A 20,347-nucleotide genomic window follows, 5' to 3' on the forward strand; every position below is an offset into this window, starting at 1 on the left:
CAACTGGACACAACGGGAAAGCATGAAGAACAACCAAAGCCCTACCAGCAGCCATGAAAGAGGAGCTTCAAACAGAAACATAAGCATGAATATGATTATCTGGAACTGTCGAGGCGCAAGTAGCACAGAGTTTAGACAAGCTTTTAGAGCAATGTTGGACTATCATAGACCTAGCATTGTGGCCTTGCTAGAAACAAAAATGGAAGACCACCATATTTTGGTGCAAGATTTCGGCCTTATCCAAATGCCCGCCAATGGAAACTCGGGGGGCATTGTGTTCATGTGGAACAATAGAGACACAATGGTGGACCAAATTGGAGGGACGGACCAAGAGATACACGACATGATAAAGGTACGGAATTCAACAAAAAGTTGGTTATGTTCTATTATTTATGCTAGTAACCTATTGGAAGAAACATTAATTCTATGGCAAAATCTAAAAATAGTAGCTAATAACTATAAAGGACCGTGGCTAGTCGTAGGAGACTTCAATGAAGTCACTCGTGCTTCAAAAAAATTTGGAGGTTTACCCATAAATTATAATCGAGTCTCAAACTTCCTAGATTATATGAACCAATGTGGCCTTGTGGACTTAGGGTTTAAGGTCCCAAAGTTTACCTGGACAAACAAAAGAAAAAATTGTAAAAAAAAAATTATGGAACGACTCGATAGATGCATTGCAAATACGGAATGGTTAGAACTATTTCAAGAAGCTAGCGTCAAGCATCTAACTAGAGTCCACTCAGAAAATTGTCCAATAAAATTAGACTTGTACAAAAGCTTCCCTACTAATAGCAATATTTTTAGAATAGAATCTATGTGGCTATCTTACCCCACCTTTAGAACCTTGGTCGATAACTCATGGTTTGACCAACCAAATATAACTAAAGCCATAGACAATTTCTGTTCCAAGGCAATTGAATGGAACAAAAATACATTTGATAACATTTTCAAATGGAAGAGCAAATTACTAGCTAGATTAAAAGGTATCCACAACTCTCTAAACTATCCCCACAGCCAATTCCTCATAAACCTGGAAAATGAACTCCTACATGAGTATAACATAGTACTCATGCAGGAGGAGGATTTCTAGAAGCTCAAATCCAGGGTTCAGTGGATCCAAGATGGGGAATAATACAAAATTCTTCCACATTACCACAATGCAAAGAAGAAGGAAAAATAGAATTATTTGTCTAAAAGATGAAGCAAGGAATTGGCTCCAAGATCAAAAGTCCATCAAAGACCTAATTATTAACTACTACCAAAACCTCTATTCTACGGGTCATAATCAATCCACGCTTAATAATATCTACATGTCCTACAATACCAAAATTAGTAACTAAGATCATCCATACCTAAGTAGTATTCCCTCTATAGAAGAAATAAAAAGGGCGCTAGACTCTTTCAAACCCTACAAAGCTCTGGAGCCGGATGGGCTTCATCATTTCTTTTACCAGAAATACTAGAAGGAGACAAGCAATCATCTCATCAACTTCTGCCAAGGATCATTCCAATCCAAAAGAATGCTTAAAATCATGAATAACACCTTAGTCTGTCTCATTCCCAAATGTCAAAATGCTGAAACAATCAGGCAGTTTAGACCCATAAGCCTTTGCAACACGACTTATAAGGTCGTCACTAAGATAATTGCTAACCGCATTAAACCCTTCCTACCAAATTTCATTCACCCTACACAAACTAGCTTTATCATGGGCAGAAGAGCTGCTGACAAGCTCTAGTCATAAATGAGGTACTAGACCACTTCAGGAAAACTAAGGGTAAAAAATCTAAAATGATGATTAAAATCGATCTGGAAAAAGCCTTTGACAAAATTGAATGGTCTTTTGTCAAATTCTCTCTCACCTCTCTTAACTTCCCTCCTGACCTCATCGAGCTTATAATGTCTTGCATCTCTACCACCACTATCGCTATTCTTATCAATGGCTCGAGAACGGAATTCTTTGAACCATCTAGGGGTATTAGACAGGGGGATCCCCTTTCCCCGTATATCTATATCATATGTATGAAAATGATCTCTAGACTAATTGACCATGAAATAGATTGTTGTAGATGGACTCCCATCAAAATAGCTCCTAAAAGCCCGGAGCTTTCCCATTTATTCTTTACAGACGACCTTTTCCACCTAGCCGAAGTCAACCAAAAAAGCTATAACTCAATTATAGACACTATTAACAAATTTTGCGATGCTTCGGGACAATCAATCAATTTTGGTAAATCAAAAATTGTGTTCTCCAGGAATACCCACGGATTATAAAGATCATATTAGCAACTACTTTTCAATGAGATATACTAATAACTTTGGTAAGTACCTCGGTTTTCCTATGCCCAATGCCAATCCTATCAAAAAAGACTTCCAATTCATTCTAGATAGGATGAATACTAGACTAAAAGGTTGGAAAACTAAGTTTCTTAATATAGCCGGTAGGTCAACCCTCATAAAAGAAACCCTAGCCGCAATCCCTAACCACACCATGCAAATATATGATCTCCTCAAAACAACCCTCAACAAGATAGAATCTATCCAAAGAAACTTCTTATGGGGTAGCACGGAGGAAAAAAAGAAATGCCACCTTGTTAAATGGAGCATAATCACAATGCCTAAAAAGCAAGGAGGCATGGGTATTCCCAACACCCATTGGAAAAACTCCTCTTTCAATGTGGCATTAGCTTGGAGATATAAAAAAGAGAAAGAGGCCATATGGGTCAAAACTATATCTAGTAAATATGACCATACGAAAAGCAAATATATAGGCTCTCATACTTGGAAGGTCATTAGGAAAGGCTCTGTGATTTGCAATGCCAACACCAAATGGTTGGTAGGAAATGGTATGTCCATCAATCTATGGCACGATAAATGGATAAATCAATTAGGGGCTCTTAGAGACTACATTCAGGGTCCCATTCCTGCTGGGGAGCTAGACCTAAACCTCTCATTCATTATCAAAAACAGAATATTCGACCTTAGAGACTTGTCTTTCGAATTACCCCCAGATATAATCTCCAAGATAAATTGCACTTACATAGAGCAAACTACGCCCACTACTGACTCATATACTTGGAACTCAAAGGGTTATAACTGTTCTCCGTTAAGGCTACCTACGAAGCAATCTCAGATTTTACTTGCAATAAAAAAGACTACTTTTGGCTCTGGAAAATCAACTCCTTAAACAATTTGAAATATTTCCTTTGGACAGTCATATGGGACAGGCTACCCACAAAGCATATGCTGGCCAAAAGAGGGATTTGTCATGACGACACTTGTAGCATATGCAATAGGGAGACTGAGAACATGGAACACATCTTCTTCCGCTGCAGCTACTCAAGATTCATCTGGGAACAAACAAGAAATAACCATCTTTTCCCTCAGAATTCCTTAGGAAAAGATACCTTGTGTAATTGGCTTAAAAAATAACTCGTATCAAGGAAAACCTTCAACGACCACCTACTTTGGTTAGATTTTCTCTCATTCCTCCTATGGCATATTTGGAACTTCAGAAATGGGATACTCTTCCAGGGTATTAAATCTCCTATCACCATAAGTCAACCCATTAGCAAAGCCATTGAATACTTTTACCTGGCAAAAAATCTTAGCTTAAAACCCCCCAAGAAAACTATCCTTGTAAAATGGGAATCCCCAAATCCTAATTTTTATAAACTAAATATTGATGGCTCATGTGTAGGAAACCTAGGAATGAGAGGAATATGAGGGGTGTTTAGAGATGATAGGGCCCAATGGATCTTAGGCTTCAATATGAGAATCGACCATGCTACTAACATATATATGGAAATCCTGGCCCTACTCCATGGAGTCAAACTAGCACTAACAGAAAAACTCTTCCCATTAGTAATAGAGACAAACTGTTTGGAGCTAATAAATTTCCTAAAATCTAATAATTGTCTCTACCAAAACTTGATTAATGATTGCAGGTACCTATTGCGGAAGGTGAATGATCCACAGTTGAAGCATGTTTTTAGAGAGGCTAATGGAGTAGTGGACCTATTAGCTAAAAATGATTGTAGCTTGGACACTTTTTGTATTTTGCAAACTTATGCTCTTCCTCCCGCTTTTGTTATTCATGTACTTAAAAGAGACAATCTAGGCACTATGTTACCTAGACTGATCTCTAGTTATAATAACTTTTAGCTTGTTGTATGAATAAATCGTTTATTACCAACAAAAAAAAATTGTATGTAGGCAGTAGGTTCGGCGCGAGATAGGGCTTCGAATTTTGCTGCAGACAAAATGGTATTTAAGAGGATGAGGGTAGTGGAACGGATCCATTATCCATAGAGTCCAGAAAAAAAATTGGGATCTTTACAAAAATGGCCGACCATATTAATTTTAAAACAGCCGACCATATTAACTACTAGCCATATACATAAATTATGCATTGATTATACATAATTATATACATATAATACATAAATTATGCATATATTATACATTCACTAGCTATTATTAGTTTAAGTGATAGGACGGACCGCTATTTGGATTAATTCTTCAAAAAATATTACCCTTGGATTTGCTGAAGCCTTATAAATGGCAATATATAGTGGCGGTAAGGGTGACTTATTTGTCAATTTTTTCACTATCACCTCAAAAAAATCAAACTCTGCCTTGCGTAAAGTTGCCAGAGTACGATTAACCTCTAGATTTGAAATCACTGCTTATATACCCGGTATTGGCTATAATTTACAAGAACATTCTGTAGTCTTAGTAAGAGGGGGAAGGATTAAGGATTTACCCGGTGTGAGATATCACATTGTTCGAGGAACCTTAGATGTTGTTGGAGTAAAGGATCGTCAACAAGGGCGTTCTAGTGCGTTGTAGACTTTTATCTAAGACTTGCATCATTTGATGATGCCATGTGAATCGCTAGAAACATGTGACTTAATAAATTTATGCGACTTAAAAATCGTAATTTCATTGAGCCGAGGGTCTTTCGGAAACTTCCTCTTTACTCCTTCGGGGTAGGGGTAAGGTCTGCGTACATACTACCCTCCCCAGACCCCACTTGTGAATTTTACTGGGTTGTTGCTGTTGTTGTTGTAAAAATCGTAATTTCTGATAAAACGCAACGACTAAATGTGACTTATAAAACGCAATTACTGTTGACCCCAACTACTATATAAACACCGCGTTCTTTACGGGTGAAAAACAAATTCAAATTCGCATTTTCCCCCTCAAAACCCTAAAAATCTCTTCACGATTACCTTTTGTTCCTTCAAAATTCGCAGAATGCTCCTGCTGCTGAATACTTGGCCTATATTTGTGTAGCTTGTCTTCTTGGGTTTAGGATTTCTTATTTTCCACAAACATTTTTGAAATTTCCAGCTTAAACATAGTTTTGTTAAAACCTCAAAAGCCAAATGCGATATAAGCGACGTCCAATAAATTAGGAATAACCGACTATTCTATAAACCAAACATATTAAATTGGTGAAATTAGAAATGAGAGAGTTTTTTAGGTTTAACAGGAAAAGGTATGCCACACCCATTATGACACTGTTTTAAAGAAATCGATTATCATTGTAAATATGGATTGCCAAAATAAAGTCGTATAATTTTATAGATCAATGTTATTGTTGTAGCTAGGGGTGTACAAAGGAAACCGACAAATCGCACTAACCCGATAATTCGATCAAACCGAGAAAAAAAAACCCAATTATGGTTTGGTTTGATGTTGGAAAAAAAAACTGACCATAATTGGTTTGGTTTGGTTTTAACTAAAGAAAGTCAAACCGAAACCAAACCAACCCGACATTACATATATAGAAATTTTAGATATATTTAATATATAAATATACTTATTGTGATGTAATTTATAAATATTTTTTAAGAAATTTCATAATTATCTTTTAAGGTATTATTTCAAGGTTGGACTTAGAACTTTTGAATGCTCCAATAAATTTTATAGCCATTAATATTAGTAAATTAAATAATGCTAACAATCAATATTAATGCTAACAAAAGACATTCATTTCAATATTACGAACGAGAATGTATTGAATATCTATTTTTTGTTTTGCAATAATTTAGATAAAAATGTATAACCCATTTTTATTTTGCTTTAGCTTTTAGTCATATAATTAATACTCCCTTGTTACTTATTAGTCTATTTATTTTAGCATGACTTAGTACTTTTAGATTATGTTTATTTTTATTATGGCTTTTTAATTAGCAATATTTATATTACATAAATTTATTGTCTTTATTGTTGAATATTTTAGGATAATGCCATGACACATCTCCTATTTTGTGTTCTTTTCTTGGAAAATACTTTATATAGTTGTATCTTACTAGGATTAAAGAAATATTTTGAGCATACGTTATATGTTTTGTTCTACGAAGATTTTACCTGAAAAAATCCAAAAAAACTGGAAAACCCGAGAAAAACCGATAATGAAAAACCCGAGTTTTATTGGTTTGGTTTGGTCTTTAGATTTAATAACCTGACACAATTGGTTTGGTAATTGTAAAATCTGAACCAACCCGGCCTATGTACACCCCTACTTGTAGCTTGTAGAGGTTGGTTAATTGAAATATAAAACATTGGATAGAATATTGATTCAAATATAATTCGTTAAGAGGATTTCGGTCAAAGTACCGTAAAGATCAAAGCAGTGTTTTTAGGGGCGTTTATGGAGCGAGTCTCGGGGCGTGAATCAGGGCGAGGCGTATGTAAAACGCATCTGGGCGTTAATGAGAGGCGTAGATCCTTTGGGCGCACGCCCCAAGAGATGAGGCGCACGCTTAGGCGCAAAACTCGCCTCAGAACTAAGACTCACGCCCCAGGGAACTTAACCAATTGAAGAATAATTTTGACAATTACCGTTATATTTTTAAAATCCTTTTTGGTTTTACCCCAAATCTGTCTACACCCCATTAAAAAAAAAGCAGTAACCTCGTTATAATCATCCACACTCCATACTCCATAGAACCTTGAGTTTTCTCCTCGTTAGATAGTGAAAAAGCACTAACATGCATTTATGCTTTTTTGTTGAAAATGAGTGTCATTTGTGCTCTTAGCAATGATATCAATATCTGACCAAATTAATTTGTTTGCAACAAAATTTTCTCTAATATTAAACTACTAGAAAGTTATCCTCACTCATATTTTAAAATATTATATTCTAAGGCATCTATAATGTTTGTCTTTATAGTTTAGAACTGCATATCATTGCCATGAACTTTGTTTGATTTTATTTCATTTTTGTATTTTCTTACAAATAATCAATGACGCATTTTGCTTATCTTGTTTGGAATATGGATTGTTATTTCGGTTAGAATATTATTGACTTATTGTTAAGATGTATCTCATTTATTAGTATATTGTTAGTTCATATAATTATAATAATTATCTATTTTTTGTGATTTGTATGGATTTTTTAAAAGAATTATGTAATTTTTAGATTTAAAAATAATTTTATTTTATTAATTATAAATTAAATTTTTTTAGGACTTACGCCCCGTGTCTCGGAGCTTATGCCTCGCCCCTTGGGTAAAACATGTACGCCTTTTAAAACACTGGATCAAAGTACATCTGACATAAACTGGTTTATTAGATTTAACTCAAAACGAAATAACTATTTGCTAATCTAGCAAATTACTCTAATTAACAAATTTGGCCTAAACACATACCAAATGATACTTATTAAACAGGCTAGAAGTACTATATAAAACACCATAAGAATAAAAAATTTATTTAAGATTTGGGTAGGGACCGCGCGAACGCTGGCCCCCACTACCACAAATTATGACGTAGGCTCGGCCACTTGAGCCGACCTTAGGCGGGCACCCCTCCAAAGTGCAATGGAGGTCACCAACCTAGGCCATGGGTCTTCATGATCACCCATTGACCCCGTCCAGGTAAGTATGTTTCAGCGTAGCTCCCTCCTCCCCTTTTATATTACTCCAGCACCTTGCCTGCATTTGTTTCTGACGATGTGGGATAATGCTCACACACTTGTTTCACAAATTAAGCAATAGCTATTAAAAAGAGTCACTTATTTAAATTACCAGAATGCTTGAGATTTACAATCGAAAATATAGAATTTCCTTTATGTGTTGTGAATATTTTGGAAATACAATCAGTTCCCTTCAGATATTCAGTTTTATATAGGCACCAAAAGAACAATAAACAGATTTTCTTTTCATATGCAAATATAGAATTTCCTTTGTGTTGTGGAAAGTTGCATAGTGTAATGAATCCAATATCCACAACCAAATACCCAATTAACAAATTGATATATTGCTAACGAGAACAAAGAAATTACACTAAAAAGTGACAGTAACTAAGGATAGTAACAGAAAGAAAGGGGATGAGAAGACAGATTCACAGAGAGAAATAGACGAGGGAGAGAGACCAGGAGGGAGAAGTTTTCCCGATAACAATTCGCATAAGCGTACACTTGCACGAACTGATTATTATAGTAATTATATCCCTCTTGTCCAGTAATTCATTGACACATGTACTTCAACCTGGGTCCCAATTGTAGTCTAATAACCTCTCTTTGGGCTGGTTAATATTCTGACTCACACGAAACCAATTCCCAAGCCCAATCCATTTGGTTTGGTCTACCTTGTTCATAACAATAATCCCGCCCTCAAAAAGAACCTTGTCCTCAAGGTTCGAGTATAGCCTTATCAATAAGGAATGAGTGTTGACATGTGGTCGAATTAAGCTGCCTTGTCGTTGTTGCTGAAGTGGGTATGGCGGAGTTGACTGCGACGCAAGATACTGCAAAATGTGACAAATCCTCATTTGACCATAGCTACTAGCTCTCTGCCAGTAGAAAAGCATTTCTCTTCCTCTGTTCCTTAACTCCAACTTGTTTTGCTCAATCACAATCTCATGCCTTGAAATTACCAGACTAGGTAAAGGGTCATAGACATATGCAGTTTTCTTAGTTTTGGGGCACCACAAGTACATGAAGAACGGCAAGTGAGCTTTAGCACACGTTGAAACCCATGAAATAAAAGCATCAGCAAACCTGTTTGCAATCAGGCTAAACATACCAGGTTCGTCCATTTGATTGCAAAGAGCGAGGTTTCCCTCACGGATTATATCAAAGCTAAATATGTCAGATGATAAATTCCATATTTCACTCTCCCTTTAGCCAAATCCGTCGAGTGAGATGAAATATCCCTTTGTCTGCCGGGATCCCACACCTTAGTCATAGAATCAGAATATACACAGAAACAAAAATTGCCCCTAGATCCCAGTAATAGTTGTGCCTCCGAGGTCTCTGTATGAACATATAGATTCATGGTCTTGGAATTGATTCCTGGATCCCATACACAATTAAGAAGCACGATTCCACCAAGACTAACAATATACATAGTAGCACTGGAAACAAGTGGAAACTGGTGCAACTTTATTATAGCTCCATGATTACTCAAAATATTTTGAGTTGATAATTTTATTATCAGAAAATGATAGACTAGCTGCAACTTCTCACATATAAAAGCTATTTCAACATTTGGATTCCAGATTTGGTGTTCTTCACATAACGTTGTATAGTCCCATGAATGACTTCCATAATATCCATTCTTTTTCATACCATCCCCCGCCTCAGAAATTCTTGGAAGATGCAATTGGAAGGTCGCTACAGTAATACTCTCATAATAAAGAAAGTAAGAATGGACAAGGGCTTTAATCAGGAAAGAATCAATTGCACACCAAGAGTGACGGGAAGAGGAAACCATCAGGAAGGTTTTCAAGATCTTTTTAAAATGGAACAGGAGCTCATCTAGCTTGTGACTAATATAAGATATTGTAGGAAGTTCAAATAGAAGAACATAAAAATATACATCTTCATCAGTGAAGATGCCCCTTAACCATCGAAGATTTTTGGCCATTCCTAGCCTCTCATCCTCCTTAATATCCAGTGCATTTTTCGGAAGATTAATAAAAAATGACCACACCCTGACCATTAGATGAATATAAGCAGCAATGTTATTTCTTTTATCATCAGCAACCAGGGAATCCTTTGTTGGTAGGCCAAGTGGCCATTCACCATAAGCTCCTTGCTCGTCTAACGCAACAACATCATCAATATCTATGTGAAAACCATGAATTGCAATCCCTATGAGAACATTTGAGCCCACACTATTTGTTATTACCCATCTGCATACAGTTGCAATATATTGCAACGCAAGGTTCAAGGGCACAGTACAAGCATTCCACTGGGTAAATACAAAATTTCTTGTAGCGCCAACATATGTGGAAGGCAAACTGGAGCCAGGATCAAAGGGAAAGTCTAATCCAGAGTGATCAGGTGGAAATTGATGCAAAGTGAATAAAAGTTCAGCACAACCGAGTTTACACAAGTAATCAAGTATACCTCTACTGATAAGTTGGTTGTGTCGGCAAGCAGAAAGCATACAAGGCACTGTAAGTTGATTATCAAACATGACAAAGATCATTGTAAGCACACTTAACTGCAGAAACTACGTCAAACACTTCATCAAACAGCTGGGTTGCTGTAATGACTGAATCAATCTTCACTGAATTTTTAACTTCCATGTTAAGTTCCCCGTTGGGTATTTCAGCAAACACCTGGTAGGCATAGCTTCTCGAATAAGCCTCTTCTTCGGGATCGTCCACAGGGCTGGAGAGTCCTTTATCCAAATCAAAATTAGTCATTGATTCTGCAATAACAAGAGGTGTCGAGACCTCCTCTGACTCACACTTATCGTCCAAAGACAACCACATTCGAGTGCTCTGGAGTGTCAGGGATCTTCTTGGAAGAGGCAGACATCATCTGCTCCATGTTGTCGAGGTGCCTGAGCATACGAGCATTATTGTCCATCATAGCCATTATCAAATCCTGGATGGCATTGAGGTGATAGAGGACAATGGTAGAAGAGTAGAGATCCATGGAGTCCAAATCAATAAAAGCACCAATGTAATGAATCCAATATCCACAACCAAATACCCAATTAACAGATTGATATATTGTTAACGAGAACAAAGAAATTACACTAAAAAGTGACAGTAACTAAGGATAGTAACAGAAAGAAAAGGGATGAGAAGACAAATACACAGAGAGAAATAGACGAGGGAGAGAGACCAGGAGGGATAAGTTTTCCCGATAACAATTCGCATAAGCGTACACTTGCACGAACTGATTATTATAGTAATTGTATCCCTCTTGTCCAGTAATTCATTGACACATGTACCTCAACCTAGGTCCCAATTGTAGTCTAATAACCTCTCTTTGGGCTGGTTAATATTCTGACTCACGTGAAACCAATTCTCAAGCCCAATCCATTTGGTTTGGTCTACCTTGTTCGTAACACATAGCACAAGGACAAAATGTCAATAGAGACAATGCCCCTGTTGGTTTTATTCTTAATATGTTTATTGACACAACTAGTAATAGAATCGTTAACCTAAGATTAACTTTTAAGATACAACGGATCTCCATTTTCCATAGGCATACCATTTCTTTGAGGGTGAAGGTCAGGATTTACACCCTGGTACTGACTAGTGAATGAGAACCCACAATCACTTTGTCCAAATGTATATTTCTTTCTTCTTTTATTTAATCGTATGTTATTATTAAGCACAATTGACAAGAGTGGGTTGCTCTAGTGGCAAGCACCCTCCACTTCCAACCAAGAAGTTGTGAGTTCGAGTCATCCAAGAGCAAGGTGGGGAATTCTTGGAGGGCTGGATGCTGAGGGTCTATCAGAAACAGCCTCTATCGGAAACAACCTCTCTACTCCAAGGGTAGGGGTAAGATCTACGTACACACTACCCTCCCAGACCCCGCTAGTGAAATTACGAAACTCTAGCCAGAGCTCAAGCTCGAATTCGTGCAAAAATGAAACTAAAGATGGAATGTTTAAATTGTTGGTTGAAGTGGTATATAATGAGGTGAAGCTAATCTAATTAATTCTCGTTCACTCATTTCTGGATATGGTCAGTGCCGGCACGAGCCCAATATTGTGAAAGTAAGAATTACCTTAGTTTTGACATAATAGTATAGATAAAAGAAATTTAAGCATATAGGAATAAGATATTGAAGACTGTATTGCAACTTTTGTCAGCTATATCATCTTCTACCAAGCCAATTCCACCAAACTACAATTTCTCTGATGCTTGTCCAAGTAAAAATGTATTAGCTTCAGTAATGGTCTTAAAAATAGGGCAGCCCGGTACACTAAACTCCCGCTATGCGCGGGGTCCGGGGAAGGGCCGGACCATAATGGACTATTGTATGCAGCCTTACCCTGTATTTCTGTAAGAGGCTATTTCCACGGCTCGAACACGTGACTTATGGTCACATGACATCAACTTTACCAGTTACACCAAGGCTCCCCTTCGGTAATGGTCTACAACAAATGCATAAATGATTTGACATAGAAAAAGAGTGCAGACCTTATTGCTCTGCATTATAAAGAAGGGCCTCATTTTTGGGCAGGAAGATGTATATCAAATAATTTGTACTCTTCAGAGTCCCATCAAATGGTAGTTGTTGTCTGTAGATACAAGGTTATAGATTCACATGAATGCAGTAATATAAAACCTTTTTATTGTCATTTACCAACAGATTGTGACATTGTTCCACATAAAATAGGACATTGTTCTTAGCAAAGCAAATCACAAACCATGAGCTTCTCAAACTTCTAATTTGGATATTTCTAGCAATGTATACTGTTCGTTCTCCAATTGATGGTATCATTTGCTGGTATGGCTGACAAAATGGAGCTTTGAAAGAACTATCAACACACAGACAAAAAAACAGATTGTGAACAAGAGATTTGTCCTTTTTTAAGCACAAGGACTCCATTTCAATCATTACACTTTCTACGAAAATAATGACAACAAAGTATGGACATGCGCCGACCAAACTAACAGACGTTACCTTCCTTTTTCTTTTCCATTTTGACTTCATTTGTTTGTAGAACTAGCCAATAATGCTTGCATTCACAACCCTTTGGGTGCACCCCTTCCCCGAACCATGCGTGAACGCGGGATGCTTCGTACATCAGACTACCCCTTGACTTCATTTGTTTCAAATTTCATAAAAAACAGCTATAAGGCTACCGGAAAGGTTTACCTCTCATCCCTGCTACCTGAAACTTTCAAGCGTTTACCAGCATTAATGGTTGGGCCGGGGGGGGGGGGGGGAAGAGAGACAACATTGTCAACTGATTTAAGTCAATGAGTGATAAAGCTTGACAATATATTCAAAAGATTATGAAATATCTACACTATGAATGTCGAGCATTTCCAAAACAGGGCACTTTCATCTTCCATGACAGAAACTTATAGCATATAGCATACTGGATATAAGGTAATGCATCCACTTCGATGATCGATCACTTTACCCCCCTTACACTCTAACGAGCTTTCTTTTTCTTCTTTAAACTCTCTTGATAAACATATTTGAACCAGTCAGTTGCATGAAGTAACCAAGTGAGATATTTATCTAATCATTAAAATTACGGAAAAGTGTCAAATATATCCCTCTACTATTGAATATTGTTTAAGGTTATCCTCCGTTATACTATTCGATCGAATATATCCCTAACGTCTAACTTTTAATCACATATACCCTTAATTTGACGGAGAGGCCACGTGGAGGGCTTCTGATCCATTTTATGCCCTGTTACCCCTAACCCATAACCCGATCCTTCTCAACACTTAAAGAACTAAATTCTCTCTTTCTCTGGGTTAGGTTCAATTGTGATCAAGCCAAAGGAGTTTGACGAGACAAACTTGTACATCAATTATTTGCCACCTGCTCTTGATGATGATGGTTTGATCAATTTATTCTCTCTTTTTGGTATCATTGTGATGGCTAAAGTTACAAAGGACATTCTAAGTGATCTGAGTAAAGGTTATGAATTTGTTAAGTATGCGAATATTCATCAAGCTAATAGTGCTATAGCTAGCATGAATGGAGAGTTTCAAGTTCTTTGAGAGCAGAAAATTCTTGGAACCATTGCTTCCGAACTCAATCTAAGCTTCTCCAATTGATCTCAATTTGTAACCAAAGATTCTCAACCAAAATTCAAACAAAGCCTGGTGATTAATTCAAGGAAGCTCAGGTTGTCTTCTTCGCGAAGGCAACTCTAATTTGTTCAATCTAACTTAACCAAAACTTCACAAAATGCACTCAGATTTTACCCACAACTTCTGTACAATGATACGAACAAGATCAGTAATAAAAAAAAGCGAGCGCTCCCTCGCTTTAAGCGAGAAGCAAAGCGGAGCGGAAGGGTCAGCGCTTCTGCCATTAAAAGCGACTCTGGTATGTATAAGCGACCGCCTCTCTGTAAAAATCGAGAAGCGAGCGAAGCGGACGCTTTTTTAATTAAAAGACCCAAAGCCCTATTTAATTAAAAACTTGGTATTCTGTTTTAGTACTCTGGACTTCTTCGACTACTTTAGCAGCGAGAAACTAGGGTTCTTCAGCAGCAACGATTTCTTCCTCTCTTCTTCATTAACTTCAAGCAGCGATTTCTCTTCTTCAAACTAGGGTTCTTCTTCTTCTTCTTCTTCTTTTTCTTTTTCTTTAAAATTCTGCCCAGTTTCTGCCCAATTATAATATCTTTTATTCTTAGTTCTTATTGTCTTTCTTCTGTGTTATGTAGTTGTTCTTTTAATGGCGCCAAAAGAAGATAGGAAAGACCCTGCTTGGGCTTACTCTGCAAGAGTTAACGAGACCAACAACATGGCCATTAGATGTCTTTTTTGTGATAAGATTACAAATGGAGGAATCCATCGTCAAAAAGCGCATCTAATCGGTGGTGATCCAAATGTCGCATCTTGTCCTAAAGTTCCGGGGCATGTGAAGGAAGAATTGAAAGCATACCTTCAAAAAAAAGAGTTAAAGACTCAAATGATTCATGAACAAGAACTTTATAATCTTAATGATGATGATGATGAAACAGAAGAAGGTGACGATGCTTCGTTGCTTTCACAAAAATCACAAAAGCGGGGAAGGATGCTTCCACCAATGTCTTCTAGTTGTGGATCTACTGGCAAGACCAAAGGTCCTATGGATTGTTACTTCCAGCAAAAATCTGGAGATAAGGGAGGAAAAAGTGATAATCCTCAAGTTGATGCCAAAGCGATTTTGAGGGACCGTGCAGTTACCTGCTTTGCCCGGTGGATGTATGATGCAGGTCTTCCTTTTAATTGTGTTAATTATACTGACACTTTTGTTGCTTTTATTGAGGTCGTAGGCCAATATGGTCCAGGAATGAAAACTTATTATGAAGTTAGAGGGCCATATCTAAAAAAAGAGGTGGCAGAGGTGAACAAATTCGTGAAGGAGCACGAAGTAGAATGGAACAAGTTTGGTTGTTCCATTATGATGGATAAGTGGACGGCGAGAAATAGAAAAATGATCATCAATATCTTGGTGAATTCTCCTAAGGGAAGCCTGTTTCTTGAGTCCTTTGATGCAAGCGGCTCTTCGACTGATTCAACCAAAATGTACTCCTTGTTCAAGAGTACAATAGACTCTATTGGAGCAGAAAATGTTGTTCAAGTTGTCACGGACAACGCCAGTGAAAATGTTAAAGCTGGTGATTTGATGTATGTTGGGTACCCGCATATCTATTGGACTCCGTATGCAGCACATTTCATTAATTTGATCTTCGGTGATATTTTCATGGAAAGACCCTTCAGTACTGTCTTTAATCAAGCAATTAGAGTGCATTCCTATATTGTTCAAAGGCCTTTGTTATTGAACATGATGAAGAAATTCACTAAACAAATAAGCTTGGTGAAACCTGCAAAGACAAGATTTGTTATTGCTTTCTTGACTTTGCATAGGATGCACGAGCAAAAAAACAATTTGAAGAAGTTGTTTGTTTTAGATGAGTACACTAGCAGTGCCTATGGAAGGGAAGCTCGAGGGAGAGAATCTGCAGATATTATACTTTCTCCTTCATTCTGGAACAATATGGTTCATGCATTGAAGATTGGTGGTCCTTTAGTTAAAGTGCTTCGTTTGGTGGATGGGGGGAGCAAAGGCCACCAACGGGCTACCTGTACGAAGCAATTGATAGAGCAAAGGAGGCTATTCAAGCCTCTTTTAGTGATCAAAGAAAATACAAAAGAGTCTTTGAGATCATAGATAAAAAGTGGGATAGTAAGCTTCATAGCCCTTTGCATGCAGCTGGACTTGTTTTGAACCCGGAACTGTTTTATGACAATCAAGAGAGGATTCTAGGAGATGAACCTTTGTGGAATGGATACTATGAATGTATTGAGAAGTTGATACCTGAAGAATCCGTGCAAGATAAATCACAGAGCAATTTAGTATTTATAGGAATGCTGAGCAACTTTTTGGAAAAAACATGGCCATTAGACAAAGAAAAACGAAGTCACCAGGTGAGCGAGTGATTATATGTTGTTTTATAGTTAATAACTTATTTCTTTATCAATATTATGTTTTGAAAATTTGTTCTACTTCTACAGTTGAATGGTGGAAGCAATATGGTCATTCCACTCCAGATTTACAAAAGTTTGTCATCAAGGTTCTAAGTCTAACATGTAGCTCATCCGGGTGTGAAAGGAATTGGAGCGTGTTTGAACATGTAAGAACTAATAAGAAAGATTTAGTATATTGAGATAATTAAATTATATCTCAATTGTCCTAATCTTACTAATTACTTAGTATTTGCAGATTCATACCAAAAAGAGGAACAAACTAACCTTGAAGCGTCTCAGTGATCTAGTTTTCATTAAATACAATAGAACATTGAGGTGTCGTTACAACGCTCGCAATGTAATTGATCCATTTAGTTTGGACAACATCGATGATGCTAATGAATGGCTAACTGGAGTCCCGGAAGATCATGCAGATGAAGAAGTATTTGAGGATACTTCTAATTTCACTTGGGGTAATGTTGCGGAGGCGCGTGGAATTGGGAAGAGGATTTATGGTTTGAGGGGGAGTACCTCAACTTCAAGTTCACAGAGGAAGGGAAAACAGGCAGCTACTTTGTCCCTAGTTGATGAAGAAGATGAAGTTGAAGAAGATGACGAACAATATAATAATGATAGTGGAATACAAGAATTTGACAATCTGATAGAAGAATTGGATGTCATTTTGTGCTTTAATTGATGCTACTCTTAAGTTTTTTAATTGAAATATTGAACATTTGCTTACAATTACATGTGTTATCTATGCAATATTTATTTTAATTCCGTTTCACTTAAAAAAAGCGAGCGCTTCGCTTCTCGCTTTTCGTGAAATGGGGGTTGTCGCTTTTCCTCGCTTCACGCTCTTCACAACACTGAACAAGACCCAACAAACAATTTCAGCAATAAGAGATTGAGGTCAAGAAACCCAGTGCATCTTCTCCACATATTAGGCTTCAAAAATTTTCGATCAAGTTCTTGTCAAATCAGATCCATTTTGAATTCAGGTTCTATCAAGCTTTTACAACAGCTTTAAAACTCACCCAGTTGATTTTGATTTAAAAACTTCAGATCTTAAGTTCTGAACCAAGCTCAAAGTGGAGTCAATGGTGGTTGAAACACCTTTTTTTTTCTTTCTTTTCTCCAATAATGTTCAATCACGAATTTCAGCTCCCAATAATGACATTCTACAATAATATTCAACGATTTTCAGAAACTTGAACTCAGATTTGCACTTTCAGAAAAGGATTTCTAAGTCGTTTATTAAGAACATCAAAAAACAAAGAGCATATTTCTATTTTTGGAAGTTTTCGAGCAAAGGAATTTGTTCAATTATTTAGCTGTTGGGAAGGGTAGGGTTATGACTTTTTGGTATCGGGTATTGAGCATAGGTAATGGGTTGGGGCATAAGATGGCTTAGAAGCCCTCCACGTGGCCCTTCTGTCAAATTAAGGGTATATTTGATCAATAGTTAGACGGTAAGTATATTCGTTAGAATAGTATAACGGCGGAAAACTTTAGACAATACCCAATAGTAAAGGGTTATATTTGACCATTTTCCATTAAAAATAACTTAAGTGCTAAATTAAAAAAGTTTGATATGTTATACAATATTACTGAGTATTTGTAGAAAATTAGAATGAAAAACTACAGTGTTTAAGTCAAAAGTAGGTAAAAAGCTATAGAACTAACCTGTGGGAGAGACCTGATCAGTCTGTTAAAGATAAGAAACACTACAAGAATGAACCTTCGCTTGTACTAACAGACTCAAGGAGACATCTATTTATCAGAGCTAGAAGACGATCCTCAGCTCCATCCCATGGCAGCCTCAAAGCTACTCAGACCTTCAGCAACTATATCCAATAAACCCCAAACACCATGCCTGGCAGCCACATACACCAAACTTTCACAAATTAAAAGCCAGGATAATAACAGCAGACTTAGGCAACAATGAAGAAGGCACCTATCACTCATACTAAGCATCGCTTCTGCACACATATGTTCAAAGTTCATTGGAGAAAGGCTTGAAGCTTTTCGTTGTCTTTTTCAGAGAGATAAGAGAAACTACTTCTGTTCCAGTTTATGTGAACCTATTTCCTTTTTGGACCGTTCCAAAAAGAATGACCCCTTTGTAAGTTTGATAACAATTTAGCTTAAGCTTACAATTCTATCCTTAATGAGAACTTTTATAACCACACAAATACTCTGGGCCCTTTTTCGACTTGTTTACGACCACAAATTCCAAAAGTATTCATTTTTTCTTAAACTCCGTGCCCAATCAAACAGGTTCACATAAATTGAAACGGAGGGAGTAACAGATAAGATATCTCTTTTTCCTATATTTTTAGGAATTAAATTGGAAAAACATCAATAAACAAGAGAAAAATATATACATTCTCTAACTCAAAATAGGCTTGAAGTCATTAATCTTTGCAGCATTTTAAAGGAAAATTATATTAATCTATTACTCCCTCCGTTTCAATTTATGTGAACCCATTTCCTTTTTAGTCCGTGCCAAAAAGAATGACCTCTTTCCCTATTTGGAAACAATGTACCTTTATGCAATGATTTATAGCCACACAAAATATATGTGCTTCATTTTACCCCACAAGTTCAAAAGTTTTCTATTTTTTATTAAACTCTGTGCCCAGTCAAATGGGTTCACATAAATTGAAACAGAGGGAGTATTAATTTTGCATATCGTATAACTTGGAATAATATGATATCAATCTCATGATACGCAAACTATAAAGTACAAAATAGATCTGGTTAGATCAATAGAAACTGTAGTGAATACTTTAGACAGACAGTTCAATTGGAACAGATAGATAACCAATTTTTGAAGAGTAACATTGTATAACCAATTTAAAAGGAACACCGTTAAAATTTGATTGAGTGACGGAACAGCGAGAAAGTGGCTATGGTGTCAAACATTTGTTACTTGATTACCCTACCCAACTTACGTCAAAAGGAAATTCAGAAATCATCTCTAGATTGATCCTACTTTAAACTCAAAAGTCCAAATATGATAGGAGAGTACTTGAGGTACACAATGGCCATTAAGCGTCATAATGAGACCAACTTATCTAAGCATTAGCAATGGGCTTAGCGATTGGAAGAAGAAGAAGAAAAACAACAACAACAACAACAACAATAACAACTCAGTGAAATCTCACTACTGAGGTCTGGAGAGGGTAGTGTGTACGCAGACCTTACCTAGGGTAGCGATTGGAAGAAGAAAAGAAAAAGAAAGTGTGCTCCTTTGCAAAAGGTAATCTGATCAGTTAGCTTGGTTCCAAAAAGCAGAGAAACTGAATTAGAAGCCCTACTCCTTCAATTCATCATAAAAAGAACCTAGAAAATATGCTTCAACCATCAAAAGCACAAATTGGCAAATATCAGTATCGATCCAAATTGCAAAACCCCAATTAATATAGACTATAGTTACAGGTAACAAAATGAACCAACAAAAGTAACAAAATAGAGGATAGAACTAACCTTGAAATACGTGATTACCTCAAATGGATCCAAAATTAAGGTTTGAAAGTCGGTCATTCAATTTCGCAGAATCTTTATTTTGAAAACTTCTCCGAGTTTCCACATACTGAAGCATAAGTATTAATCGAGTGACACGCGAAGGAAAAGATCAGGTGACTCCAGAGGCAAAGAATAGAGAAAGAGTGAGAACAAGAGTTGGAGCAGAATGCTCTTGAATCTAGATGAAGAAAACGATCGAGAAGATAGATAATTTGAGCAACGTGGCAGTCTACTTACAAATTAAGAGACATGCATAATCCAGTACTACTAAAAGTCTAAATGCCCTTGATTTGAAATTTATGCCTTTAAGAACACACGTCGAAACTCTTCATGTTTCTATATAATAGAAATATGTAAAGTGCCAAATTCAAGCATGAATGAAACCGGAGAGCAACC

The 20,347-nt window shown here is 36.8% G+C and overlaps 2 protein-coding genes and 1 non-coding gene across 9 annotated transcripts; 1 reads left to right on the forward strand and 2 right to left on the reverse strand.

The window, feature by feature from the left end:
• Window positions 1–7,737: 7,737 nt before the first annotated feature.
• On the reverse strand, window positions 7,738–7,898 carry LOC138886609 (U1 spliceosomal RNA). The gene has a single exon (XR_011405659.1). It is a non-coding gene; the product is annotated as a U1 spliceosomal RNA (small nuclear RNA).
• A 351-nt stretch (window positions 7,899–8,249) lies between these two features.
• Window positions 8,250–20,025, reverse strand: LOC104234137 (uncharacterized). 7 transcript variants are annotated; one of them, XM_070167638.1, is made up of 4 exons: window positions 19,913–20,025; window positions 19,631–19,780; window positions 18,107–18,296; window positions 8,250–13,107 (listed from the first exon to the last, which is right to left on the reverse strand). In XM_070167638.1, exon 4 carries the CDS (start codon window positions 10,447–10,449, stop codon window positions 9,085–9,087), a length of 1,365 nt encoding a protein of 454 aa, XP_070023739.1. In that variant the 5' UTR covers window positions 10,450–13,107; window positions 18,107–18,296; window positions 19,631–19,780; window positions 19,913–20,025; the 3' UTR covers window positions 8,250–9,084. The 7 variants fall into 7 exon arrangements, with proteins under 7 accessions (XP_070023739.1, XP_070023740.1, XP_070023742.1 ...); XM_070167639.1 differs by lacking the exon at window positions 19,631–19,780; XM_070167641.1 differs by lacking the exons at window positions 19,631–19,780; window positions 19,913–20,025 and having other exon boundaries at window positions 8,250–10,853; window positions 12,897–13,107; window positions 18,107–18,325.
• Window positions 14,643–16,124, forward strand: LOC104234140 (uncharacterized). Its single transcript, XM_009787649.2, has one exon. It carries the CDS (start codon window positions 14,643–14,645, stop codon window positions 16,122–16,124), a length of 1,482 nt encoding a protein of 493 aa, XP_009785951.2.
• Window positions 20,026–20,347: the final 322 nt, after the last annotated feature.

Source organism: Nicotiana sylvestris, chromosome 2 (genome assembly GCF_000393655.2).
Source record: "Nicotiana sylvestris chromosome 2, ASM39365v2, whole genome shotgun sequence".
NCBI lineage: Eukaryota > Viridiplantae > Streptophyta > Magnoliopsida > Solanales > Solanaceae > Nicotiana > Nicotiana sylvestris.

What these genes read in the sequence shown, in the direction of transcription:
- LOC104234137 (XM_070167639.1), bottom strand. Translation starts at nt 10,449, where the DNA reads ATGATCTTTGTCATGTTTGATAATCAACTTACAGTGCCTTGTATGCTT.
- LOC104234140 (XM_009787649.2), top strand. Translation starts at nt 14,643, where the DNA reads ATGGCGCCAAAAGAAGATAGGAAAGACCCTGCTTGGGCTTACTCTGCA.